The sequence below is a fragment of the Scatophagus argus genome, chromosome 12, assembly GCF_020382885.2.
Source record: "Scatophagus argus isolate fScaArg1 chromosome 12, fScaArg1.pri, whole genome shotgun sequence".
In the NCBI taxonomy this organism is placed as follows: Eukaryota; Metazoa; Chordata; class Actinopteri; family Scatophagidae; genus Scatophagus; species Scatophagus argus.
In genome coordinates this window covers 9,943,937-9,971,689 of record NC_058504.1, presented here as the reverse complement: position 1 = coordinate 9,971,689, position 27,753 = coordinate 9,943,937, and the positions used below count along the sequence as shown (strand labels likewise).

General features: G+C 40.5%; 3 protein-coding genes and 1 long non-coding RNA gene across 6 annotated transcripts; 1 reads left to right on the top strand and 3 right to left on the bottom strand.

Annotated features, from left to right (window-relative positions):
- Window positions 1–885: 885 nt before the first annotated feature.
- Window positions 886–10,855, bottom strand: atl3 (atlastin 3). 2 transcript variants are annotated; one of them, XM_046405370.1, is made up of 15 exons: window positions 10,527–10,853; window positions 9,204–9,215; window positions 8,886–9,113; window positions 8,071–8,205; window positions 7,384–7,488; window positions 7,236–7,286; window positions 6,936–6,992; window positions 6,717–6,809; window positions 6,478–6,616; window positions 5,975–6,102; window positions 5,838–5,894; window positions 5,689–5,760; window positions 5,384–5,575; window positions 4,912–5,151; window positions 886–3,166 (listed from the first exon to the last, which is right to left on the bottom strand). In XM_046405370.1, exons 3-15 carry the CDS (start codon window positions 9,087–9,089, stop codon window positions 3,104–3,106), a joined length of 1,536 nt encoding a protein of 511 aa, XP_046261326.1. In that variant the 5' UTR covers window positions 9,090–9,113; window positions 9,204–9,215; window positions 10,527–10,853; the 3' UTR covers window positions 886–3,103. The 2 variants fall into 2 exon arrangements, with proteins under 2 accessions (XP_046261326.1, XP_046261328.1); XM_046405372.1 differs by lacking the exon at window positions 9,204–9,215 and having other exon boundaries at window positions 8,886–9,108; window positions 10,527–10,855.
- Window positions 10,856–13,141: 2,286 nt separating this feature from the next.
- On the bottom strand, window positions 13,142–15,443 carry LOC124067776. Its single transcript, XR_006844818.1, has 3 exons — window positions 15,163–15,443; window positions 13,527–13,648; window positions 13,142–13,155 (listed from the first exon to the last, which is right to left on the bottom strand). It is a non-coding gene; the product is annotated as an uncharacterized LOC124067776 (long non-coding RNA).
- A 377-nt stretch (window positions 15,444–15,820) lies between these two features.
- Window positions 15,821–21,246, bottom strand: yif1a (Yip1 interacting factor homolog A (S. cerevisiae)). 2 transcript variants are annotated; one of them, XM_046405373.1, is made up of 9 exons: window positions 21,092–21,246; window positions 20,636–20,687; window positions 19,610–19,854; window positions 18,848–18,952; window positions 17,904–17,982; window positions 17,760–17,817; window positions 17,505–17,660; window positions 17,194–17,287; window positions 15,821–16,722 (listed from the first exon to the last, which is right to left on the bottom strand). In XM_046405373.1, the coding sequence occupies exons 1-9, from the start codon at window positions 21,149–21,151 to the stop codon at window positions 16,564–16,566; spliced, it is 1,008 nt and encodes a 335-aa protein (XP_046261329.1). In that variant the 5' UTR covers window positions 21,152–21,246; the 3' UTR covers window positions 15,821–16,563. The 2 variants fall into 2 exon arrangements, with proteins under 2 accessions (XP_046261329.1, XP_046261330.1); XM_046405374.1 differs by having other exon boundaries at window positions 21,088–21,235.
- A 2,670-nt stretch (window positions 21,247–23,916) lies between these two features.
- Window positions 23,917–27,645, top strand: fosl1a (FOS like 1, AP-1 transcription factor subunit a). Its single transcript, XM_046405375.1, has 5 exons — window positions 23,917–24,084; window positions 24,193–24,314; window positions 24,752–25,009; window positions 26,116–26,223; window positions 26,344–27,645. Exons 2-5 carry the CDS (start codon window positions 24,198–24,200, stop codon window positions 26,890–26,892), a joined length of 1,032 nt encoding a protein of 343 aa, XP_046261331.1. The 5' UTR covers window positions 23,917–24,084; window positions 24,193–24,197; the 3' UTR covers window positions 26,893–27,645.
- The last annotated feature ends 108 nt before the right edge of the window (window positions 27,646–27,753 follow it).

Below are 27,753 nucleotides of genomic sequence, written 5' to 3'. Positions count from 1 at the left end.
GCGAACGGTGAGCGGCGGCGGTCAGTGCACGCGCCTCGCTCACAGCACGAGGAGGGCCGGGCCACGACGCTGTTCACCATATAAGGAAACAAGGGACACGAAATTCGCTGTAGCAGATTTTTGTACACGGCATCTCGTGGATGGGAGAGAGAGAGAGAGAGAGAGAGAGAGAGGGGGAGAGAGGGAGAAGGAGAGAGAGAAAGACAGACAGAGAGGGGGTCAGTATGAGGATGAGAGGCAGCGGCAGACTTCCAGGCAGTGGGAAGCGAAGATGAGGAACAAGAATGAGACGACAAGCGGGGAGATGAACACACATTTCTCCGGAGAATGAAATGTTGCCGCCGCTGTAGTATCAGAGCTGGGGACGATTCATACTGTGGCAGGGCTGTCTTCTTTTGTTGTTGTTGTGGGACGCGGCTTATGGCGTTATGGCGCTGTAATTATAAACACAAAGCCTGTTAAATGTGACCTACATTTATTGCGTGCTATGACAACACTAAATGTTCATCAAATAACACATGAACTGGTGTCCTGTTATTAGCGTCCTCAAATCTTTTTCTTCCCACCGTTTACATTGTTCATATCAGATAACTGGACATAGCTGCGTTTACTGTAGCCTACATATCACTTACATACAGTTTATTGGCTTACTGACTAAATTATACATAAGTATATAACATCATATACATATTTCACACAGGTTTATTGTTCACCGAGCACAGTAATTAATGTTTATAGCATCTATATGCACTTTGCTCATGCTCCTTTGATATACTGGTATTCTTTTGCAATGACGATTAAGTCTAATCCATTCAGATCTAATCTAATCTGAGTCAAATATTCCAGTGAAACACTTTGAAAGAAAAGACTGCAAGGGCACACAAACAGTTTCAAGTTCTGTTTATTCTTTACAAAACAGAATTTCTCAAGTCAAGACATAGCCCTGTGTAGGAGATGATTACATTAGCTGTTACTACAACATGGCAAGCATTTATTCTCTTTTGGAATGAGCTGTGTGCAAAAAGCACCAAAGAGGAGGGGAAGTGCAATAGTAAGTGCTTGTACAACATCTTGAATTTTCCTCCTCTTGTGGAAAAGACATGAAGTGGAATGTGTTTAAAAAAAAAATCATGAAAGCCTCTCATCCTGCATAGTAACACGTTTATTTTTCGGCCCTGTGTTCTTACGACTTACAACCAGAGTATCAGGGAATGACTGTGAGATTAAAGCACCGTTTATCAGCTTTTTGTGTCTCCACTGTGTCTAGATGTACAAGTGTCGCTGTCTGAGTGCACAACTGAAATTCATCGCTGACTACAGAGTCCCATTTTCGCTTTCAGGTCACACAATCTTGTGGCTGCGAAAAGTCCTATTTTAATAAATTACTAAATTCTTGTTATTCTGCTTCTGCAATGTTTGTCAAAGGAATCTACATTTCACCATATTCAGAGATCTAGGAAAATAATCAGAGTCCTTTAATCCAATGTCTGACTCTGAGAAGCCCGTCTTCACAGAGGGAACCTAAAATCTAACAAATCCACCGTTTAGTTCACCTTTTTAATTCCCTGTACGACTTTTGAAAAATCCAACCGACTGATTGAGTGCAAGCGGAGGAGAACCCAAGACACTTCTGTAAGAAGTTTTAGATTGACGCAGTTTTCTTACACGGTTAAACTTAACTGTGAAATAGTTGAAATATCCCTTTCAACTGCAGCCAGATCACCAATGCTAACTCAATAAACTGCCAGACAGCGAGGTAGCGCACAGTGTTTTCTCACAGCACAGGCTGCAAATGGTCCCTGAAGGCATCAGGAAGTAATTTCTGAGGCGCAAATACACCAACATGACTACATTTTGAGGATTTTTCAGAACTAAATAGATAGATAGATTCAATAGATTACCAAGTTTGACTGAAAATTGAGACATTGGTAAAAAAAAAAACCACAGGAGGAAAACAACTCAGTCCTATTTTCTATAGGCTTTGACTGCTTATTACTTCTGTTTTTTGTTTTTTTGTCTATTTAATCATCATGCTTGTTATTTGTTCCATGTATGTTTAACACTGATCAACACATGTTCAGTCTGAGTTCACTACAGCCTTCGCTAAAATGTTGAGGGATGAAAGCTCCTCTGTTTACAATGCACTATACTGTACTTTAGCTTATATCCACTGAGGCTTGAAGAGAGTACAAGGCCAAAGCATAATTCAAATATTTAAAGTTAACTCTTTGGCTTACTGGTCGCTAGTTTTATTATGTTGGGTGCTCAACATCATCTTCTGTTCGTGTTTGGAGTTGGAAAATTTTGCAGAATACAAGTTCCTATATATAACTTCCCTGGGAGAGTGTAACAAACAGTATCAAAATCTACAAAGCATAACACGTTTCCATCAAGGAATAAATGGAAAAGCACATGAAACGAACGAGATCCAACTGAATTCCCATTACATGCAGCCTCCAAAACCCGCTGTGCCGTATGGAAAGTGCGCATCCTCTTCTCATTTCAATGTAGTGACAGTTAATCTGCCTTAAAAAAAAAAAAACTGCTGAATTTATATCAAATATAAGGCAAATCAACAAACAGAACGGAATGATTTTAAGGCCACAAAGAAAAAAAAAAAGAAATATATATAAATGTATAAGCTTTAAAGTTAGCACTTTTAAAGATAAACTGCAGAAGCTTTCTTTGAAAGGCACCCTGACTACCCCAGTCTGAACAATAAACAGCCGAGCAGGATGCATTCAGCTGAAATAGAAAATTTAAGTGTTTTATAAGTTTAAAGGTAAACGTCGACTTGTCCGCATAGACCAGCTGTAAACTTGTAAAATGATGGCAGTGTCAATTTAACACGTGCAATATCAGTAAGAGGGACTGGGATGGTTTACCAATGTATGAACCTGGACTTGAACAGCAGCATGCATAACACAGATGCTGGTGTATTGGCATCATATTTTTTTTTTTTTTTTTTTTTTTTACCTTGCGCCAATGTGGTTTAGCTGCATGTTTGTTCCAATGGGTGGCATGATAAGGCTTTAGTCCTGAATGTGTGCTTGTGTTGTGTGCTGGTTGCATTGCATCAAGATTATGAGGGTTCAGAGGTCCTCTAACTGGATTTCTTCTGGTACCCAGTGCTTGGACCTCTCGACTTGTTCAACACTACAGTGGCCTGAAAAACAAAGAGAAAAGGGAAGACAATTCGGTTATATTGTTTCATTGAACGTGTCTCGCAACATATGCTGACGTCTGTTTTCGCTATGTTGTGGTTTAGTCACGGAAACCTTTCAGCCGCATCCATCATATTCTCAAACTTGACAGGAAAAGATGGGCTCGATAAACTCAGACCACTTCTGGTTTCATGTAAGTAGGCAGAGTGAACTCTCTGAGGGCTGTTAGCAGGACATTTAGCTTCGTCTTGTTGTTAGCTTCCGTACCTATTTGTGCACTGTCGATGCTGGACGCATATCATTTCTAATTTTGCATGTTTTATCCAACTAAATCTCTGCATATCATTTTAAAAAATGCTTACAGAATATAATGACTATTACATGAAAGGAGCTCCAATATTTAAAGTGACAGTGAAACGGACATTAGAGCATCTTCCCGGGTTTACTTGCTAGAGTGCTCGCAATCAAAAGCGAGGCGTCATTTTCATCCAACTCTGTGGATATAGGTTTGTTTTGTTCTTTTTTTTTTTTCTTTGTTTTGGTATTGTGGCTTGCACATTTTCTGCATATGGTTCAGCCTCACATCCCTTATCAACTAAGTTTCAAGAAGCTGCAGCCGAGACGCTTTCAAAAAAAAGCAAGCAGGTGGTGAACAGGGGGAACAAACGGGATGATAAGCATGCCCTCCAGCATACTTCAACAGAAGGAGCTTGTTTTTCCAAACCTCCTCCTCCCTCCACACCTCTCCAGTGGTGGTACTGGGTGTGCGTTACTGTGTGCGTCAATTTTCCAAAACAGAATGGCTGGTTGAATACAAATGAGAATGTGAGTAGGGTTTGAACTTCTCCCTGCTGTTTTTCTATTCCTGTCACTTTTCGTGTTAACAACTGAGTGCAACGTCTGTAGAATTATTATTTTAATATTATACCTTTATGTGTGGATCGCTCTAAATGATGGAGAGTTTGAAAAATGAGGACGACTGACTCAAGTGACATCATTTGAGTCCATCGTCAGACTTCACACAGTTCTCTCTGGAGGCAGAGAACTGCAGGATTTCCTTCAAATATTAACGTTTTTATTAGGTCCCGCCCCCTTGTGGCTAAAAATCGAACAATGACGCTTTAAGCCACTTTCAAAGGCAAACTCAGTTGAGCTCACAGACACCACTATAGGAACTCGATAGTGGATGCAGCAGTTGGCTTGCAAGCCACGTGGTTAACCTGTGATTTCAAACAACCACATGACCATTAGTTCTTTTCTGATGACTGCAAATTCTTTGCTGCTCTAGCCTCCTGACCGCCAGGCACTCTCCCATTGAACTTTGTTTTTTTGATTTGACTGCTGTCAAATTGGCTCTATACAAAGGAGGAGCATTTATACTTCTACATTTCTTAAGCTCATCAGCAATTAAAGACAAAAAAACCTGCTGTTCAAACTGTCAAGTATGTTTTAAATGCAGACTATTATTGTGTTCATAAACAGTTTTTGAATCCTAAAGCAGCACACAACTCTACAAACCATCACAAATGGAACTTGTTGTTTTCCTTATAAGATTATGACATGATGTGTTAAAAGCTCAATTACTACTTCTTAAATGTATTCCAACTTCTCTTACCGTAGGGCTGCTGGATGCCACTTTTGCTCATCCTAAGATCAAATGCTCCCTCTAGTGATACTATTATTGGTACATGCATTTAAAACAGGCTATAATGACAAAACTGAAAGCCACCAGCCGTGTTATTCCCACCTGCTCCAGGACGACGCCTGCAGCCTGGTCGATGGCTCCTCCTACAGTCCGGTACCGACCAGAGTAGCGGATGAAGGTCCACGTAAGCATGGACATCATGACCACACCCATGGTACAGTCACACACGAGGGCAAAGGTAGACAGGCCAATGAAGAGCAACACACCTGACAGCACGTAGAGGAGGCACACCAGGACAAACAGCACTGCTGGCGTCCGGAAAGCACTGAAGAGATTTTTTGACTTTTACAGCAAAGAGGGAAACAGAAGATTAAAAACTTTTTATCAAATCATATCGTTGCCAAAAACAGCAATGCATGCAATAATAATAAACTACAATAACAGTCATTAAAAGGGAAAGCAGCTTTGTTTGACTTTGATTGTGTAAGATTCAGATGTCTATTTTAATGTCATAAAATGAGTTCTTTAAAACAGACATAAAGGCTTTATCATGTTTATGGGACAGTCTGTTTACCTCATTGTGCTTGCTGAACGACTGCCACATTTCCTCCAGTTCCTTTTCCAGCTGCGCCTGGTAACGGTCACAAAACTCTTGGCCGCCCATCTTCTTGGTTGAGGAGAAGGTGTGAAGAGACTCCCGAAAGTAAAAGTGATGCTTTTCCTCCAGGGAGTCGGGGGACACGTAAGGTAGGTCTCCTCCACACACCTTAGACAGAAAAACAAAGAGAAAAGAAACTTAAGAAAGAAAGTCTCTAGTCAGGATTAGCCATCCTTCCTCTGTTGATAAGCTTTTCATTTATCACATGTAAGTGAGCCCACCTTCTCCATGTTCTTGTAATACTGATCTTTGGCTGTTGCCACAGCTGCCAGGTTGTTGGCCTCTGCTGTAGCCTGGTGAGACAAAACAGCATATGTGCAGGTTATCCCCTAATTAACAGGAAAAATGAGTGACTTGATCCTGCACATACCATGAGCATCGTCTTTGGTTGTGGCAAGTCTTCTCCCTGGTAAATCTTAATGTAAGCCTGGTAAGACAAATATTACCATATTAGGGATGAAAACTGGTTCGGGCTTAACAGGAAAACGCAGAAGGAAACTATGCTACCTTGAAAAACTCGAGCAGGCCTCGGCAGGTGACTTTGTTTCCGTTTATTTCTTTCTCAGCGAGATGATCCGGATGCAGCAGTTTAGGAATCAGACTCTGCAGCTCCTCTCTGAACTCTGGGGCCACATCTGATGAAATAAATACAACAAAACTTAGGAAAAAAACTCAGTATGTTGGGTGTTCTGTTAAATACCATCCATAAAGGAAAAGATGGAAAACCTGGAACCTTTGTTTACATATTTTGGTGTGTAAATGATTCATACTTATTCTTATAAAGGCAGCTTTAAAGTGTCAAAAAACACTTAGTGGATGTAACTCTGACAGTCAAAGTCACCCAAAACAGATTCCTTTGCAGCCGTGCTGCATCTGCTGGCTGAGGCGATCTACTGGATCAGTATGAGTACGAGTACACACCAACATATGTAAACGCAAGGTCCAGATTTAAAAATACTAGAATTCCACTTTCAACTAAGCAGAACAGTACGGAAAACCTGGAATCTTACCTTTAAGTTGTCCCTGAAAAGATGGGCTGGTGGCAACCTTCAGCCCAGGGTGCGGCAACAAGAAGCAGGAAATTTTGGTGAAGCATGAATGGATGTGCTCCCTCACTGTCTGCAGCTCCTCATGTTGGGTCTCCTTAACCTAAAATTCAGTGCAACTGTAAGGTAACTTCCCAGTAATATTATAGCAGTAATATTAAGTGACATTATATTCTGCCAAATCAATGAGACAGAAGTGGTACCTGTAACCGTTTATCCAGGAACTCATTGCCTCCTTTAAACCCGTAGGTATACTCATAGGGAAAACTCCAGTCCCTGATTAAGAACATTAGAGACTGTGGGGAAAAGGAAGATGTTAAATCAAAGAAAAAAATATTCTAATGAAACATATCAAATAGAGCGGTAAAAACAATCAGACACATCCACAACATCAGCAAAAGTCCCTCAAATCTTTCTCTTACCTGAAACGGCTTCTGAAAAATCTCATCCATGGCGAGACGACCATACTCTGTGAACAGCTGTGAGGGGGCAGCCATGATGCAAAATTAATACTGAAATGCAAAAAGCTGGGAAGCAACTAAAGTGAAACTGTGAAATTATCGAAACGCCCTTCTGTCAGATGTAGAAAAGCTTTTATTTATTTTTCTTCAAAAAGATGTTTATATATTGTATCCTGTGAATTATCTTGAGTGGACATCTTTTAAACACGCGTCACTAACCACATCAAAATACCTGCGGACATCACACTAATGTAAACAGACCTGTAGCTGCTGCAGATCGTCCTCTTGTATGTTCTGTGACAGATTATAGATCTACAAAACAGATACCAACGTGAGCACAAACTGCGCTGAGGATAACGAGAAAGGACTGACGATTAAAGATCACTGATCATCGGTGGAGATCACTCACCTGTACTGAGCTCGTCATGGTGCTGAGAGCAAAGATGGTGGCACAGTCTTTGACAGTGGACTGGTTATCAAAGGCTCCCTGAGTGTCCATCAACACTACTGCCACCTACAGGAGCAGAGAGACGGTACATGACACCAACACTATGCACGACCGTGATGAGAAAGAACTTCTCGATTCGTGTTAAAAATGTACGTCTTTGTTGAAAGCGCACGTGTCCATGATTAAAACAAAAGCAGTGCAAAATAGTGTTGAGTAAATTACATTACATAATGTAGAGGTACAGGTATATTTCATCATTCATTTAACTCTAATGTTCATCAGTGGCATAAGAGCATCACTGTCTAACATGCAGAGTGGTTTTCATTGTAATTATATATTATTATTATTATTTTATTTGTTGTAACAAAATATTTGTACAGTGTAAATATTTGTGCATTTACTTCATGCTGAGGCTGATCTGAGTACTCTTTCCATCATTACCCCTCTCTGACTACCAAGATAAATTAACAATCATCATATGAATGAATATAATGGCCATTTTGTTTTTTTGTTTTTATTTAAATAAGCCAGACCAAATCTCCCACAGGCTGACTGCACCTGTGTGTCACTGGCTGAGCCTGTGCCTTTAAGGGAGGTGGACCTGTGACACAGGTATACGTGTGGTACCTAAATAAACTGTGCCTGTACCTCTGTTCCATCGCTCTTTTGGACAGGGAAAACTTCACTCCACAGCTGGATGCCTGTTGTCTCTGGTTCTGAACCCCCTCTCCAAGAAAATCCAGTCAGTGGCTCATCTTCCTTCCCCAGCCAGTCTTCATCATCCTGCGGAAACATAAAGGACACTGTCAGTATCCGCAAGGGGCAGGATGGGGCTTTTCTGTGCAACAGAAATATGTCTTGTCCTGGTATTATTCTTCAGGACAGCTGGTATTTCCAACTGTCCCGAAGAATGTTATTAGCACACACAAAGAAATGCTACGTGGAATGTCGACCTCTGTCAGGTTATAATTATCGACATAGTTAACTAATCTGGGTAGATGACAAAAGAATCAAAAAGGTAGCCAGGGTTTGGCAAGAACAGCAAAGATTTATCAGTGAACACAGTAAATGTAATGCCAACTATTAGGTTATGTTAGAAGACATGCACAACAAAACAAACCAAGGGCATTTACACTCCACACCTCAACCTCTGCAATGACTAAGTTCTCATTTAGCCTTTCAGTAAACGTGTTAGTTCACATGTTACAGCTGGGAGGGGCATTAGTGTGGAACAACTGCATTAGGTTCTTCACTCCATCGTTAGACATCAACAGATGAGCGATTTTCCAGACTTTCACACAATCAAATAAGTGGAGGAACTGGTCAGTATCACCTGCTATCGAGCACTCATTAGTTACCACAACAATATTTGAGCATTAGCCGAGTCCCCTTTAGGTCTGAGTGCTGTCCGATTTGAGGACAGAACGTGTGACACAGAAAGATCACATTACAGTGTGACTCACCTTTCTGTACATGTAGCGGAGCATGAAATCGAGCAGGAAGCTCTTGCCCTTTCTGAAGGCTCCGGCCACCGACACCACAACCACATGTTTGTCTCGGACCTCAGGGGCCAACAGAACGCGGGCCAACGCCTCCGTGTCCAAAGCAAAGGAGTGATCCTCCTTACACACCGTGACGATCTGAACTGGACCTGGTTCGCTCCCCATCCTTAAGAGGCACTGATCCCTGTGAGCAGCACAGACAAAAACATTAGGTTGATAAGAGAAACCGCAAAACAACTTCTATCTGTTAAACTGATTCGTTCAATCAACTGTGAATTGTTCGGTCGATAACTTGTGAAGATGAAAAATGTTTTACAGTGATGATGAACAGTCCACACTCCAAAACAAATACCAATATACAATTAGGAGAGCACAATATGTATTATTTATAACTGATCATGACAATAACCTGTTTCTCATGGCCAGCACTGACAAAATGACAGATAATTTCACATTTTTGTATCTTTAAAAAGAACTTCCTAACCTGTAGTTTATGCATACCTGAGAAATGCTTGGTATTTTTTCAGTTCTAAGACAACGGGGTTATTAATTAATGTACTAACGGAAAAATATTATTCCGAGTGCCCGTGGCACATGAAATGTTTCCATGTCGGCCCATCATCACCAGAACAGAAATCATTCAAAACTGGTCCCGGTAAAAATAATGGGATAATAGATATAATCTATCAGTGGATTAATCAAAGCATGAGGTAATTATTCATAAGCCTAAAAGACTCTGATGAGCCATGAAACTGATTTTCATTCTAGCTCCATCAAGACATGAGACTCAGATGATCATCACAGATACAGTTGTTTTCTCAGCATGTCACATCTTGTCTGTGCCTGCTGAAGAATAAGACATGCACTGGTCCCTCCATCAGACACAATATTAAGCTCTGTGTAAAGCTGACCGTGGGATGCTCTTATGGGTCTCATGCTGTGTCGCCTCCAGCGGATGAATTCAACATGCTCCCCAATACACTGTTCATTTTAGCTGCCTCAATGGACTGTATTGTTGATGCTTTGTGAGGAGGATGCCCTCTCCCATGACGAGGGAGCATCTCCTTTCACCAAAAACTTCATAAGGTGTGGCACTGAGAAGTAGCATACCACGCATTGCTAGGCAGTGAATGTGTCGAAGGGAGTTTATGCACTGAAGCACAATTCTGCATACATGAGACCAGACAATATTTTGTAATCTGCCTGCGTTGTGTTATGAGCAAGTATCGCACGAACTTGTACAGTAGCGCCTCTATAATCAACGCTGCTTGGTGTTAGCAACTGCCACTTAACGCTGACAGCGATGTTGGCTAAGCTGGCAGTGCTCAGACCTGTCCAGCTAAGTTTAACAGATCCCGACGTTAGCCAAGCTCAAAAGATAACTAAAGCCCCTAACCGGCTAACTCGCGATTAAACGGCTGTAGCTACTAACCTGTACGTCTGCATGTACTCAAACAAAACACTGAAAGGCTAACGCATATCTGACATTAGCTGTTAAGGAAAACGAGTGTTAACAAAATGTTAGCAATCTTCTCAGATTAACAGTCTGAATTACTATGCAAGTCTCTCAGCTTTAGCTGCTGTCTCACAGGGTTATGTTACCTTTGATGTCTCCAAACGGCTTCACACAATCTTACAAGACTCGAGAAACGACTGAAACGTGACTTTTTTTCTTTACACTGGCATGAAAACAACTATGAGAACTTTTTTCCACGAAATCACACACTTCCGTCTTCACCCTGCGGCGCACGGGAAATGTAGTTTTGTTGTGGGTTACCGCTTCCGCTTTAGGCTGTCTATGAACTACATTACCCAAGATGCCACCACAGCAGTATAACTGTAGGAAATGTAGTTTTAATGTAAAGTTACGAATACGGAACTGCCCAGTAAGTTATGTAAAGCAGAGGCAAGATGTTTTGCTTATATACAAATCATATCTGAAAAACTACCAAGGATGAGAAAGACGTTGTTGCTTGGCAACAGGTTTTGGTTTGAAGACATACCGTGCCAGTATCGTGCAGATTGTATTTGGTTCAGTGGACTGACTGTTACGCCCTCTAATGGTGCAAATTCATACAAACAGCAACAGTCTGTTACATGAAAATACCCAAACTTAATCCACAACAAGTTTATGCCATCGATGTAAAAGAGACTGGAACTATTTTCTGAACATAGAAAAATCAGGCAGTTTTAATTCACAAGAAGGACATGACAGATTTTATTTGTTAGATTACAAATCTAAAGCTTTTGAAATAAATTACGGGATTAACAGAAATTCAGTGTACCCTGAATGTAAAATGATTTAAATGGCAGTGCGTTCGTGTAATATTTCAACTCAGAATCCAAACTACTGCTGACTGAAGCAGCTTAGCTTACAAGATCATATGAAATCTAGATCTTCAGATTCATAGAACACTCGAGACATTGTTGGATTCAGTAACTGTGGGCCTACACAAAGCCAACTTTAACAAATAAAAATAAAAATGGCAAAGGGTGTAAAGAAGTGACTGTATGTTGTAAAATTTGAATTATCTTATTGTAATTTAGTGGTGTTTTCCTACTTTTGTGCGTAATCTACAGCCACAACTACATTAGAAATTAAATATTTTCAATAAAATATTATACTAAACTACTTTTAGAAAAAAAGGCTACGGTAACATGGTTTGGAAGCAAGATATTCAAATTAAGTTGTGTTTTAAATTACATGTTTTCACTGTTTTGTTCCCCGTAAAGTAACCTCTATGAAAACCTCCTGAAGGCATTTGAAGAATCGGTTGGTATTTCTGAACTTTGCTTGTGCCGGTTTCAGTGCTCTAGAAATCTTACTTTAGCTCAGGAAACATCGTAATCAAGAAACAATACTTGGTGAGTTAGGAGCACTTCACCCACTGCACCCCTGAGAAAGAACTTAATGTGTTAAAAAAATTACACTGGAAAACCTAGAAATGTACTGTACAGAAGACCATACTCTATTAACACTTAAAAATCTCCACAGAGTATAATATTGTTCATATTTTTCACTTTAACATTAAACCCTCAAGTCTTTGTCAAGGTTGTCATTGTATGGTGATAAATTCAGCTTCTGCATTGAAAGTGCCTGAATACATGTGAAGCACTGTGATCCACAGTCTTGTTAGTCCAACAGACGGTTGATTATATATATATTAATTAACTACAAAACAATACACAAACCATATGGCAGTGTTGACATCTCAGGAAGTAGCAGCTGATTTGCCACATATCATCATTCTATCCATTACTTAAGAATCACATGACTTTGAAGCATAAATTATGTTGGTTTGTCACATTGTTTGTATTTGTTTACACCGGATTTAAGCATTGCATCAGCTGTGATTGTTGAATGGGATAAAACATTAATATCCACCACCTGCTAGGTCCAGCAATGACCCGGCAGCCTCCTGGGCCTCGGCATCGAGTTGAAGGATCTCCACAGTCTCCAGGTCCAACTCTGTATCACCCGGCAGCACCAGGTACTGGTGAGACTGATAATAATGTAACTCGATGTACCCGCTGTCTGACAGGGGGTCCTTCTCCATCTCCGCACCGACATCCTCCTGCTGGTATTCAACCGACTCCATGGTGACAAGCTCCTCGTGAACCGGGGTCAAGGGGCATGGTGGGTTTTCAGAGAAAGTTGGGTTATCATTAGTCAAGATATGGTGAGGTGAGGGCGTAGAGAGGAGGAGGGTGTGAGAAAGAGAATCTGCATGAGAAAAAACAACAACAATAAAAGCAGGAAATGAGAGATCATAGCGTCGAGGCATAAAATGAGACATTAATATTAATAACTTGCTTTCATGCAGGCTGGTTGAGATTCTTTAGTGAGCACGTGGGTCCATACTGTGCATACGCTCGGAGATAAAACGAGGGGACATAAAGGGGACTGAGCTGGGTTACTGCTTGGGCTGCCAAGGTAATAAAAGGTTGTTGCCATGGCATAAGAACACAAACACAGGAACAATGTTGCACGCTGAGAAAGCAGCAGAGAAGGATAAAAGCCGTGGGTAATAAAAGTGCCACAGAGAGCTGTTACTCCATCGATAAAATGGATTGAATGGATGGACTGAAAGAAATTCATAAAGGGTCAAATATGTAAGTTCTTGTGCTAATTATGTGACATGGGCCTGCAGTTAAGTCTCATCAGCGTCACCAACCTGAGATTTCAAAAGAGTCGCATATTCCAGACACCCCGAAATCAGCTTCTTCCAACCTGCACACAACATGGAAAGATAGTTAGACAACTACATAACTACTTTTGTTCTGTTTATTAAAAACGTGAAAGTATTCAGAAACACCTTGCATATCACAGGCAAACTATATTTTTATTGCTCTAGTTAGGAAGGAAGGATGAAAAATGTATCTTCTCCACTTTTGGTAATCTGTTGTTTTTGTCATCATACAGTAAAATAAACTTTCGCATTTCTCCAACTTCAGGCTTTTAAGATGATTGGAGCCGCTCACTTTGTATTTATTTACTAATGTAAAATAATCAGCAATATAAATACTTTAATATTTCATAATGAAAATAGTCTTTTATTGCGGCCCTGTTGCACATACAACAAACAGTGTGATTTTACTCACAGTGCTGACTTGTTTATCAGACTGCTGTTGTTGCTGTGATAGCTGTGGGTCTTCCTCAGCACCTCAAGGAGCGCCGGCCGATACTCTGGACACACACACCACAGCGATCCCTTCCCCACCGCCTGAAGCACATACACAAATTCATTATGATAATTTCCTTGTATAGGGCAGTTTAACTGAGCAGCCCATCTGGATTCAGTGTTCTCCTGTAACATTTGGGGTACTTGAACCTTTGTTCTATAATTTCAGCCCAATCTGACCTGCTTGCTCTTAATGTGGTAAATGTGAGACATGTCCCCACCTGGCTCTTGTCCCTCTGAATGCGACGGAAGCTCTTGTTGAGGGAGAGGTTGTGTCTGACAGAGTTCCTCCAGCCTCTGGAGGCTGTCCTGTAGTAGGGGAAACTGTTCACAATCCACTCGTAGATGTCTTTCACTGGAAGCCTCTTCTCAGGTGAATCTTCTATTGCCATGAAAATCAGACTGCTGAAGGAGTAAGGTGGCTTGGATGAGGCGGGATCGAGAGGATGGGTAGGCGGCGAGGACTCAAGCTGAGGCAGCGGCGACATTTTGGGAAGGGGCTGCAGTGGTAGCAGGTTGCCCCTCTGATGTAGCCAGCTGAGGCAGGTCAGGTCATCTTGGTCAGATATGTCTGCAGGGCTGAAGCACGTTATGTCTTGTCCTTCGAGGCACTGAGACGCTGCACAGTGTGAAAGAGGCGGGGAAGAGTGAACCGACTCTGCAGTCGCTGGAGAAAGTGAGGCAGGAGACGGGGGGAACGAAGTGGGTGACAGCGAGAGTGAGATGTGGCCATTCGAGCAGGTCTGCTGTGGCGTGGAGGAGCGAGGCAGGGACCCTCCGAAAGTGGCAGGACATGAGGACAACAGGGGCAGTGCGTGAGAGCTATTCTCCATGTCTCTCCCAGGAGGAAACTTCCTGAACCGTTCAATGAACCACTGCTGAGGGATATGACGGAAATCAATGAAAGCTATGGCTGTAGGGAGCGATTAATGCAAATCAGGATTAAAAGTAAACAACACTGCACTACTGAAGTCATGTTAGTTTGACTTACAGAGCCCAAAATCACACACAGTGACATCACACTGTCAGAGCAAATCAAACTTTAAAAACAAAAGCAACAACTCAAATATACAGGGTGATTGCTCCTCTTTTAAAATAAGAAAGGTACGGAGTGGACTGAAAGAAAGAAACAACAACTTGATCCAGTTAAATGTTAGCTATCCGTTCGCCTGTGATGAGCATCCACAAAGGGTCCAGAGTCCACTGAACGCACGCTCTTACAGTGGCGCTACGACCTCCTGCTTTAATGGAGACAAAGCGTGGTCTGCAGGCAGGTGCAGGTCCATAAAGGTACATAAAGAAGGTGCGCTGGCATCGATTAAACGCTTTAAACAAACTAACAATAGACCCACCGTGTGTAAGATTAAATTTATAACGCTCTGAAAGTTCCTGCGTGACGCCACATGGCTCTACAATGCAGTCCAGTCGGCAAATGGCGCAACAATATAAAGTTTCATCCAGTCAAGAAAGCCGCCTTTTCCTGTCACAGGTAACCCCGCTCGGTGATGTTAGCAGGCGCTTCAAATCTATGATAATAATAATAATTAGTTACTCACCAAATTGCCAAAACGACAACGCAGGCCCAATTCAGAGCTCCGCCAGTGCCCACAACACGTCGTTCAAACGATGAAAGTGAAATTCTGATGTTAAAAGTTGGAACTGGAGTCGGACACCTCTCCCTCCGTGCTGTGTTGCTGTCCGCGGTCTCCATGGAAACGCAAAGGACGCTTTGCAGTGTGCACGCGCCCCGGCGCGCCCCCGCTCCAGAGTGCCACAACAACCCGACAGTGGAGAGGCAGCGTGCAAGTGCAAGAGGGCAGGCCAGTAAAATAAAGTACCGCATTTGAGTAAATGTTTGTAAGGAGTATTAGCATAATGTACTTGCTACTACTTACAGTATCAAAAGTAGTCACTATGCAGCATGGTGACTTGTTTTACTCTTAAGAATTATACTATACTATTGGGTTATTGTTATTGGGTTGCTGTTGCATTATTTTCCTTCTGGGGATCAATACAGAACTATCTTATATCTAAGCAGCATTTTAGGATAACGGTGGGGCCTATTCAAACATTTTAATATGCTGTAAGGTGGTTTAATCAATACAAGTGTATATTTTACATGCTCTTCGTTTGTGTGTAAAATCTGAATCTGCCAAATTACTAGTGACGATAAATTTTAAATGTTGTGAATTTAAAAAAACAAAACAAAATCTTTCTGTGAAAAAAAAAATATTAATGGAGAAAAATCACAATTTTTCATAGGAAAAACAAATCAGATACAACAAATACAGAAATACATTCCTGACAGAACTAGTTCTTCGCACAGAACAAGAGTCTCAAAAAGTCAGAAACTGGTAGAGTTAAATGCACAAAGCTAAATATGTATTTTTTTTCTACAAAAAAATCCAAACATTGTCATGCTTTGTCAGATGTAGATAAATAAAATCCAAGACTTACAGAAGAAAGGGAAACGTTGCAGCAACATCACCATACCAGAAATGTGGAAATCAAACCGTGTGTGTAATGTGCGTGCTTTTGTTTGTGCGGTTTATACTGCGTGGGGGGAAAAAAAATACTGGAAAGCATGTCCAAAAATATACAAAAAGAAAATTGAATCCGAGTTACTATCAACCAAATGTTTCAACGAAAGCCCTTATTTTCAATGTTATTTGGCCAAAAAATAAGCATCTGTCAGTGTTACTGTACGCTCATGGTGGAAGGGAACAAGTCTTCCAGTGAGGCGTTTTCTGTGTCGCACATTGTGGTTAAATCAATGAAACCACTGCATTACAACCATGTCTGTCAGACAAACGCAACACAGGCTGCAATTCAACAACATCTACATATGTTTTGAATTTACTGACAAAAGAGCATATCAAGGCAGGTTTACAAACACTCAACAACCACACTGTCTGGGTCCAGTACACATGGACTTCAGGCTATTAGAAGCCTCACAGTCACCTGATCAAGTGAGAGGTTAACCAGTATATAATGATCGGCTGAAAGAGTGCTGTAGCCACAGTAATATAAAGGCGGAGTTTGGGTTTGGCACTTGATCCAGTTCCCATGGAGTCCGAGGAGATGGAGGGAAGGATCTTCATTTTCAGAGATCGAACCTAGTGAAGATAACAACATTTTTAAACCTGCAATTCAGGCTTAAACAAACAATGTGCAAGTTATAAAGCTGACTTCATTAAATGAAAATTTCAACATTCTGGGAAATATGCAAATTTGTGCTCTCAACAAGAGCAAATCAAACCAGTCTCATGTCTGTGTGGTCGGTAGGAAATTCATATTCTTGATCTTAGAATTATGTTTCTGTGATGTCAAGTAACAGAAAAGTATATCACATGTTGGCCACACGGTAGGTTGAAGTGCATAATGTAAAACACATTGACTGTGTTCATACAAGCTTTGCTCCAAAATTAACATAAATGTCCATTTTATAGCAGCAATAATAAACATTTTCTGATCGAGACAACATTTGTAAAATTGATTTGGTTTTCTGTTTCAGGGGTTTCTCCATTTCACATACTCCAGATTCATAAATATAGTGGATGATGTCAATAAGGACTCAAAATACTTACAATGAAGAACATAAGAGCACAAGAGGACCAGGCAAGGGCCACAAAATAACCATCACTGCCAAACAGCAGGCCACACAACACTGTGAAGATCATCCTATAGGGAAGGACACAAAAACATATTTATTTAATTTTTAATGCTGAGCCATCAGACCAAGTTACAATAAAAATTATTATGCATAAAGTTTAGTTATCATAACTAAAAAGTTGGAGGTTTGGTCTAAAACGAACCATCACACTGATATGTTTTGTCAAAAAAACAAAACAAAAACAAAACAGAATCATATGCATCTTAAGTATGACATGACTTTTACCCAACATATTTGTATCCACTGTAGGCAATAAGATCAAATGTCGACAGGTCGCTGTGTACTGTCAGAAGGTACAAACTCAACAGCATCACCAAGACCTCGATGATGACCCACACAAGGGCAGTGCTGGCACAGAGTCCAAGAACCTCTGGACTGAACCTACACACAAACACAACACACACTTCATATTTAACACATTTGATACGAACACATTTATGGTGAGTCATAAAACAAATCAGATGAGGAAGAATTACTCACCTTTTCTGAATGCCAAGGGCCATTCCAGCAAGTAAAATGTAGGTAATGAAAGCCATTGCTATGAGACCAAAAGTACACATAATACGTTACACAAGATCCCAAAATGATATGCTATTGATAACTGGGTGTTTATGGAAAACTCACTTGGTATGTAAAGATCAGGGGCATTCACATCCTGTCTTGGAGTCAGTGGAGTATCCCGATGGTAACGGACCTCCCAATCCTACCAAGCACACGCACAAATACAAATTATCCTTCAGTTTTTTTAGCAAACATTGCCAAACAGGGTAAACAGTTTGCTGGGGATTCATTCAGCTGTGGATGTGGTACACTAATGGGTATTTACAGCTGGAGAACAGTGTTGTGGGACTGACTAAAGAGAAACTACACGGCCCATTTTCTTGGTAATGAAGAAACGTGTCATCTGGTGCAGCTTTGTTGATCATTCATGTGTTTATTTTTAATAGTTAACGAGAACAGAGGAGGTCTCCGGCACAAAGGAAGAAGGCTTTAGCTACACAGAAAATATTTCTTACAGGGGACAATTTATCACTGGTTTTGGTCTTTTCATAGTATCTGGTGATATATTTAAAAAAAAAAAAAAAAAGAATTTAACCAGCCTTATACTTAAACCCCAGGTCTGAATTATTTTATGCTGACTTAACATTACTCCTCCACACTGTAATGATTGTAACGACTCTGGAGTGGGAAAACAGGAGTATTTAGAATGAGACAGTACTATGTGACCCTGGTCTCTTGAGGACAGTTTGCGCTTCAGTATAGTTCGTACATTATCAGGACACAGAATGTTTGAATTAATTTATAATCTGAATAGGTTAAAGTGTGTGGGAATTTACTGAGCACACTGTGTTTTCCACGCAGGCAATCATAGCATTATAATGTCCGTAAATACAGCTGGGGTGGTGATTAAGTGGCTGATAATCTTGCTTGCACAGTCTCAATGTGATAAGTGGTTGAAAATGCGATACCAGTTTTATCATCGTGCGCCCTTAACACAATTAAACGTTCTGTCACGTCCCGTACGTTGAAGTAGGACAAAGCCTGATGGGATGAATGGCTCTGATTACCTGATGTGTGTAAGGAAACATGAGGATCATAAGTTTCTTCAGTACGTATCTGGTGTCGACGGCAAAGAAGTATTTCAGCTTGTTCACAGACATGAATCTGCTGATCTGGAAGACAAACGGAGTGAAAACGTTAACTGAATAGTGACAGTCTACCAAATATAACAAATACAGCTGAGTCAAAGTCACTTTTAAAGGAGGTTGTGCCTTCCATCAGGATAGGGCATCACTTTGGCTTGACACCTAGTCTGTGACCTCTGAACCACCTGCATAACAAACTTGTCAATCCAGTAGAGCAACAGTAGTTTTGTTTGTGTGTCATCCACAGGCAGTACAATTAATAAACTTTTTCTCCTTCATGTAGAGGTAAGATAACCCAGTAACGCTTATTTTATATGAGAAAAAAAGACCAGAAAATGGTCTGTTTGACTGAAAAGTTTCCCACTTGAAATGACACCCAAAAGACACCCCTTAAACACGAAAGATTGAGCTGTGAAAAGGCTGTGAATGTGACTAATATCTGGCAAAGACGGATTGGGGAGTGGCGAAAAAGTAGAAAGTAATAGACAGCTGCATCTGTGCGGTTCTCTTTGTTGATAAACTTCAAATAATGAACTTCTGAAAGTGACAGTCACTTTTATGGGACAAAAACAGAAATAAAATGGCACAGAAACACTTTGAAGCATCATTTGATTTTTCATGGTGGTAAAGTGAATTGCTCTAGATCTGAGGGAAACGTATGAAGGAATATCCTGTTTTTCTCACCTCTTTGTTAACCATATCCTTTCCTTGATTTGCTAATGATGAGCCATACATCATTGCAGCATTGGCCATTGGGTCAGTAAACAGGTTGTTCATCCCAGCACCTCCTTGCATGTCATTTGTGGGTCCTCCCACATTGTACCCAGGTGTGTAATACCCATGACTGTTCATTGCAGGTGCTGCAGAGCTGGTGTCGTCAAACAGGACAGAATCAGCTGTGGGGGGAGCCGCACGGGCTCTTGGTTTAGCTGTGAAAAAGATGGACACTATGGAGTACAGTGACGGCATTTGCATTTATGTTAAAAATGATGCTGATGATAATTCATGGAGTTACGATCCACGGTGCCATATACAAACACACAAATAATTCCACCCCAGTTGGTTAATATGTGAATCTCATTACTAAAGACATTGCAATCACATCAAGTCTTTCCTTAAACAAGAGAGAAATGAGGACTTGTGATGACAAAGACAACATGGAGAGCTCCTTAAGTAATGCTTAGTAAAGTAGAGTTTCTGTAGGAATTTTATTTCATTTAACCATGGTTTCTCCAAAAAATGTGCCCACAGCCAATTTCAAAGTATTACACAACCACTGACATGTGTAATACACACAGTCAATGGTTTGCACTTAGTGTTGCTTCTAAAAGTAAGACAGTGTGGCAGTGCAAAAAGCCCTGTCTTCACAAGAGTTTTAATTATCAGCTTTTGTTTAAAATGTCTTAGAGGGGTGTTGATTCAACGGCATAGACACTCTGGAGGCTGTAGCTTGTGGTGCTGTTGGACTGAGCTGCACCGTGTTTCTAATATTTTGTCCACCTCTAAATGTGGCCATTAGAACATTCACGCAGGCCCGATTGTTATATTTGTACATTAAAATGCATTAGGTTTATGTAAGTGTAACTAAACACAGTGGCCTGCGTCTTGTTGTAGTAAGAACATAGGAAGTAGAAATTATGGGTGGAAATTTTGCAAAGCTTTGCACAACTGATAACTGATGGTAACGTGGTGAATCACATTTCCACTTACTTGCTCGGTACCCGTGATGTGGCAAGTCCATTGTGATGTTCGCTGACGTTAGCTTAAAATAAAAACGACACATTATTTAACGCTTCGCTAACGTCAGCTTACACTTATTCATCTTGCTCAACAAGCTAAATAAAGCACTGTGACGATGTCATGCTGCAGCTAACACTGACAGCGTTAAATTACTTAAAATCAATAAGCGACTAGCTTGGAACACTTTTATGCTAATAGTTGCTAGCGATCACCTACGTATAAACTTAACGATAACCAGTTGCTGCCAGTTAATGCTAGCTACCTAGCTAGGCGAGCTAAGTTAATAACAGCATGTTTTTAACGAATACTTCCAAAAGGATGATGGCAGTATATTCAACAGCAGCATTTCAAATGTCCACAGAACTTGTCTAAGGGATAACGGTAGGATTATAAAGTAAAAATACAAGCATACGAGCACTTACCTACACAGCTAACGTTGTTAGCTAGCGACGTGGCTACCAGTTTGCTCGGGTCGATCCCACCCATCCACAGCGGTTGGTTAACTTTAGTGTGCCTGCGTGGCAGTAAACAGTACAAGTACAAAACACAGTTCACACTGCACAGTTGTAGCAGTGTATAGCTAAGAGTCTGTGCTAGCATCACATGTGTGACTATTTCCCTATATTTCCCATTCATGTTTCACTGTTTGTGGGGCTAGCAGGTTGGGTTACATTTCATCTTTAGGGTTACACAAACTTAATACATCTCAGGGCAGAAAAATAAATAAATATACACGATTCCCCCTCATTTCATCAGATATGTTGAGACAAAATATACAGGTATATTTCAAAATATGCGGACACACTTGTCAGAGAAAGGTGGGGGTCAAGAGCAAACAATATTTATTTTTATATTATATTTATGTATACACTGCACAGAAGAAGGATTTCACTCAAAGTGTGATAGAAATATGCATTAAAGCCTGATGCATTGCTAGACCACCTTGTGCATTTTATACTTTTATACTCATCACATTAAGCTGATGAGCAAGTCACTTTAATTTATTTATTTAACAAATGTATGTATTTATTTAACAGTTTAAAAGTGATCAAGTAGACTACAACTAGTTCTGTACTCATATATATACATAATATTTAATCAAAGTAATCATTAACAGCTATTTTCACTAGAAATCTGTTGACTATTATGTCAACTAGTATGCTCAACCAACTGTGAACTGAACAATCAGAAGTGTTTTAGTAATGTCGGAAAACTGCACTGTACAATCACAGTAAAGATAATCTCAATCTGGCCATACTACTTAAACATAAATTAGCAAGGCGTGCTTTGCCATACCCATTAAACCAAGTGAATTTAAGTGTATGTGGCATGGCGATGCATTGGCATGGGCTCTGTGAAACACGTGTGTGGGATGGGTGTGTGGAGTGGGTGTGGGGGTGTGAGTGATTTATGTGAATGTGTGCGGAGATTTGTAGGGTGAGTAAATGAAAATGGAATCTAAACTTCCTCAAAAGCATCATCAGAAACTACAAGAAAATGTTAATGTTAATCTTTGGAGGGAGAATGTGGTGTAAGACAGAAACCAAACAGTTCCACTGTCACATAGAAATATACATAAATAAATATACTTTACTTTTACCCTTAATAGCTAAATTAAAGAGAAAAGAAACAGCAGAGACAGAGACAGTGGATCACTGAAGATGTAATCAAAGAAAAAAGGTGTCCAACATGTTGTGACATGTCACAGTCAGAGACATACCAAGAGTGTCATCACTGCATACCTGAAGCTTTAGTCATCTGATGCTCACCTTTGCCCTATATTTCCCTCACATGACACTATCAACTACAGTGGAAGCAAATACATCCCGCACGTCTGATCTCATTATTACAGGGTGCGATATTGTTGAAATTTGAAACATAAAACTCAGCAGTCAAATGAGTGGATGAGCAATAGGTACAGTCCTTGCTCCTGGCATTTTAGTTTTGGTTTAGTTTTTTTTTTCTTTAAATTCTTTCACTCTGTTCTCATTCATAAGAAACCACAAATCCACATCTCAGTTTCTGTGTATGAGGGTCATCATCAAAACTGCTGATTTTTTTTTTTTGTTCTCTCAAATGCAGACTTTTTTAGTGTCCTATAGGAACTGTCAATTGACTTTTCTGATTTTTTTTTTCTTTTAAAGGCAATGCTTATTTCTGAGGAAGGATTTAGCAGTAACGTGAGACACTGGGTCAACAGTCAGCAGTTAGGAAAAATCAGCCCTTGCCGGGAATTCTGTCCTTGGGGACTGCAAGGTCAGCAGCTGTTGTGATAGACTGAGCTTACCGAATCTACAGCATGCATTTTTTGAATCTCTGCTTGGTACTATATTGTGCTTGCAAGTAAAAAAGAGTCGTTGAAACAGATGGTGAAACAAATCGAGCAGCTTTGTGACGACTGACTGACTCATCTCCACAGGCATGCATACACAGTGATGTGGTTTGTGAAGTGAGAGTGACTGCTAAAAACCTCAACACAATTAGGCACATGCATTCAGCTTTGCCCACACTTTATAATCTATTCATAAACCATCCTGCAGTAAAGACTATAGGCAGCCTTGATTTTCATTCATATTTAAGCTATAATGTTAGTATTTTTTGGCTTCCTCCTGGTCTTCTCATTATAAGAGTGCTAACTGTTGTTAGACCTCACAGCTTTGTGATGAAAGACATGGTGCACTTTACACTTTTCATGTGAAACCATTTGTACTTTTTGGAATGCATTTTTTTTTGTAATGTAGAAGCAAAATATATAGTGGTTAGATTGTACAGTTTGATTATAGTTGACATCATTCACTGAATACAAATGCTTTAATCAAGATATTCTTAGGCTCTGAAGTGAATCTGAAAATGCGTTTAAACAGCAGTCAAGTTTAATTTAAATAACCTTACTTTTTTTCTCTACTTTGCCCAAGAAGATTTTTACCCTACAAATTCAAAACTCCAAACGTAAGTAAAACATTACAAAAGTGAAACTACATAAGTAGCAGTACTTCCACTGGTGTAGGAAACTGTGGTGTTATTTCAACCACTAGATCCGTGTCACAGAGCAGAAAAACAGTACTAATCGATCGCAAAGCGAGGCGTTTTCTGAGAGGAATCCCAGTTACTCTCAAGAGGAAACTCTCACCAAATATGGCCAATGACGTCACAGCACGTGGTCAATTCGTGAGAGATTCCAGACAACACTATTTCCCGTAACTCGGGAGGGGCGTGGTGAACCTATGGTGCCGCTTTAAGAGTTTACAACCTCACAATCATTCCCAGACTTTGGCTTCTGGACGAATGACTAAGGACGGAAGGATGTACTGAAAGTTGTTTTCGGACGTTACGGGCAAAAAAAAACGACGTGATATTTGCTTCCTTGTTCACCCCTTGAAAACACACCCGTTTGGACTCTACCGATTTACCGCAATAAGGTGGGCTTACCCAAAGTTTGAATTGACACACGAGACCCGAAAGAGATTTCGTGAGATCTGAAAGCTATATAGCCGCAGCTGGATCCAATTCTCTTTTCTTTGAAACAGAAAGGATGTATCGAAACTTTGGGAGCCAGGGGAGAGGCAACCCGGCGTACACAGGCACTGTCTCTGGGACGAACTCTGTAACTTTGGGAAGCACCACCGCTTCAACTACACAGCAGGAACAGGTAGGTGTACTTTCATTCAGCTAAACTACAGGTTATCCCAGACAGTTAAAACATAAAAAACAAGGTAAATGAAACTGTAAAAGTAGGTAAAAAGAAGCTATGAATTTCAAGCCACAATAAAGTAGTAAACCTGTGAAACTGGTAATTCCACATCATGTGTAATTTCTGTGTGGCTATTCAAATGATATTTTACGCGTGTGTAATAAGAAAGTTTAACTCAATATGTGTTGACATAATAATTATAATCAATATTCATTATGTTTCACTTTAATTAATTTGCATTTAGACTACAGAATTCTTGAATTTTCCTCAGGATCAATGAAGTATCTATCTATTTATCTATCTAGAAAATATGTGGGTGTCAGTGATCACATATTGGATTTGGTCCTTTGCTAAAGTACTTTTCCGCTAACTTTTTGTTTGATCAACTTTTCCAGAAATTAACAATGGCTGGCAGCAGTCAGTTTGTACCAAGCCTCAATGCCATTACAACCAACCAGGACCTCCAGTGGCTGGTCCAGCCCTCTCTCATGCATCCACCAGGTCCTTCAAGATCTCCAGTCCCTCCTTACCCAACCCTCTCAGGGGCACGGCCACTGGGTCCACAACCGTCACACTCCCATCTTCTCAGACCAGGGGTCATAAGAGCAGCTGCAAACACCGCTGTTTCAACCAGGCGTCGGAATGATGAACACGTAAGAAAACAGTCCCAAAATAACTAAAACTTTACAAGGAAAAATCGTGCCAAAAACCCACTTTTGGCCATCTTTTGACACTGGTGGATTTGTTGTTTTTCTACTGCTTTTAAAGTGAGAGCTATTAACCTGGGAGAAAATAGAAGGAGTTCTCTTGGGATTCATAATTTCCCCAGAAGGGATTGCAGTTAGTGAGGTGTGGACAGTGACCCAAACATTTCTGTGTAATTAGTGTGTAATATCCTGTAATACTCTATGACACAATTCAACCGTTTCCTTTATCCTTACACATCACATAAATTATTTAGTAATAGCTTAGCATACGATTATTTAGAGATCTTATTTGATAAATTATTTTGAATATGTTTTTAACTCTTAGGTCATTTAAAACAGAAAAACTTACCGTCCAGAGGCAAGCACAGTGTTTTTGTTCTTTGATGGAGTTTACTTTGAGTCAGTGTTGACTCAGTGAAATGATCACCTGTGACATGCAAAGATCTGCTTTTTGTTAGCACAGCAGCGTTTACAAGTCAGAACACGAGAGCACAGATGTTAAAGTGACCCACTTCAGCTCAACTCGAATGTTCAGAACCATGACCACGTTAGTCACCAGTGCAGCGTAATTTTTTTTATTTTTTGGTTTCATCAGGCACACATGTTGGCACATATCTCCATCACTGTTCAGGAGCTGCAATTTCATGGTACAGGAAGTGGACTGTCATGTGACTCATAGGGGCAAGTCATGTTCTGTGACTCACACCTGAGTCACCACTGGGGTCTGAGTGTGACTCATCATCCTGAAAGGGCGGGAAATATAATGGATCAACAGCAATTATTCAGTAGGGTGCTGGATGAAGTCAGAGTTAGGGTGTTTCAAAGGCGCAAAAGCTCAGACATTTCAAAACCATTCAGCCGCCATGAGTGTGATGACTCAGTGCACACACATGGTGGTAGTGTTTCTCCTGTGTCGTGTTGAATCCCACCATGCCTACATTTGATATTTTGACATAAGTTTTTTTTGCCACAGAGAAGGAAGGTTTCACTCTTTCATCGTGTCAGGTTAACCTATTTTATGTATTTAAACCTTTTGTTTTCCCTTTTCAAAGTTATCCCAGGAAGAGATGGAGAGACGTCGAGTAAGGAGGGAGCGGAATAAACTCGCAGCAGCGAAATGTCGCAATCGCCGCCGGGAGCTGACAGAAACACTGCAAAATGTGAGCGAACATTATATAAATGTCACAGCATTCCTACTTGAAACACACCGTATTGGTCTCGCTCAGGCGTGATAGAATTTACATAAATGTCTGTCTTTTCTCTGCTCTCCCCTGGTGTAGGAGACTGACCAGCTGGAAGATGAGAAGTCACGTTTACAGAAGGAAATAGCTCAGTTACAAAAGGAGAAAGAGAAGCTCGAGCTGGTCCTGGAGGCTCACCGTCCCATTTGTAAAAGAGAGGACTCTGATTCAGATTCTGACCCAAATCCATCAGTTTCCTCTTTAGGAGGCATCAAAATCGAGCCCGAGGACTCCAGGAGACCTGGACCCTCAACTAAACTACCTACAAAGATGGAGAAGCCCAAACCAAAGATCATGATCCCCAGCAAGTCTGTGACATCTTCTGCCTCTGCTGTTGTCACCGAATCGGAGTCACTCCACACCCCGGTTCTCATATCTACTCCCTCTCTCACACCCTTCACAGCTGGTATGGTTTTCACCTATCCGTCTGCCCCGTTAGACACCAGCACATCCCATGCTACATCCCATCAGGGAAATGTCCCGCAGTCCAGCGCCCCAGAGCCCTGTGGCATAGCTCATCGCCGCAGCAGCAGCAGCGGTGACCAATCGGATCACTCCCTGCACTCCCCGACGATCCTCACTCTGTGATCAGCAGCCCCGACATCCCGACTATACACTGATGTTCATTTTGATTTAAGTCAAAGTGTGCGTGCGACAAAAAAGATCTCTGGGAAATATGATGGAAATGATGATTGTGATAACCATTTCAAAATGCGTTACGTGCATCTGCTTCATTTCATCCATTTGGAAAGCTGAGTTTGTATTTAGACCTGCAAATTAGTGGCATTATCAGGATATGAATGTTACACTCTTTTTTTTTTAGTTTTGATATAAAGTCTTTATATTTCTCATTTTAAGAACTATCTGGTATGAGAATGAGCACGTTTGAGTTTTATTGTGAAAGCATTGCATGCACAATGTATTCTCTAAAGAATTATACAAGCTTTCTAGAGATTACTGTCATAACTACATCTTATAATATATAATATATTAATACTGATAATTCAGAATAATGTTGCATTTAATGATTTGTTACATGGTCACATAATGTTATGTAACACTTTATGAACATCCTCACCAAGGGAAAAAAATGCTTAAAAATAAATGGCTCTTATTTTTGTATGAACCTTTTAAGAATCCTAAATATCCTATGCAAATTATTGACCACTAAGGCTGGGCCGGAGGAGTTAATATAGAGTATATAATCATGTATTTATTTTAGAGTGTAACAGAGAGAGTGTAATATATTTTTGATAATGTTTTTCTGACAAACCGAACTGTTTTGGTGGGCAGTGCCTTACTTTTTTATCAATAAAGAACAGCGGTTCACATGTGCAAAAATTGTGATGGTGTGACGTTATTGGTGAAAAACAAGCAACAGGAGGATGTGACTGGACTGATATGCATATTGAGGGGAAAAAGAAATTAAATGTAGAATTAATCATTTAA

Bases quoted from the DNA above. Each gene is read 5' to 3' on its own strand.
- atl3 (XM_046405372.1), bottom strand. From the start codon at position 9,089: ATGGGGAGCGAACCAGGTCCAGTTCAGATCGTCACGGTGTGTAAGGAG. The intron at 7,287-7,383 runs GTGAGTGATCTC...TCTGTTTTGTAG, and splicing joins CCATGACGAGCTCAGTACAG to ATCTATAATCTGTCACAGAA. The intron at 6,617-6,716 runs GTACCACTTCTG...ACTGAATTTTAG, and splicing joins TCCTGGATAAACGGTTACAG to GTTAAGGAGACCCAACATGA.
- yif1a (XM_046405373.1), bottom strand. From the start codon at position 21,151: ATGGGTGGGATCGACCCGAGCAAACTGGTAGCCACGTCGCTAGCTAAC. The intron at 19,855-20,635 runs GTAAGTGGAAAT...TCTTTTTCACAG, and splicing joins ACATCACGGGTACCGAGCAA to CTAAACCAAGAGCCCGTGCG. The intron at 17,818-17,903 runs GTGAGTTTTCCA...TTGGTCTCATAG, and splicing joins CCCTGATCTTTACATACCAA to CAATGGCTTTCATTACCTAC.
- fosl1a (XM_046405375.1), top strand. From the start codon at position 24,198: ATGTATCGAAACTTTGGGAGCCAGGGGAGAGGCAACCCGGCGTACACA. The intron at 25,010-26,115 runs GTAAGAAAACAG...CCCTTTTCAAAG, and splicing joins GGCGTCGGAATGATGAACAC to TTATCCCAGGAAGAGATGGA. The intron at 26,224-26,343 runs GTGAGCGAACAT...CCCCTGGTGTAG, and splicing joins TGACAGAAACACTGCAAAAT to GAGACTGACCAGCTGGAAGA.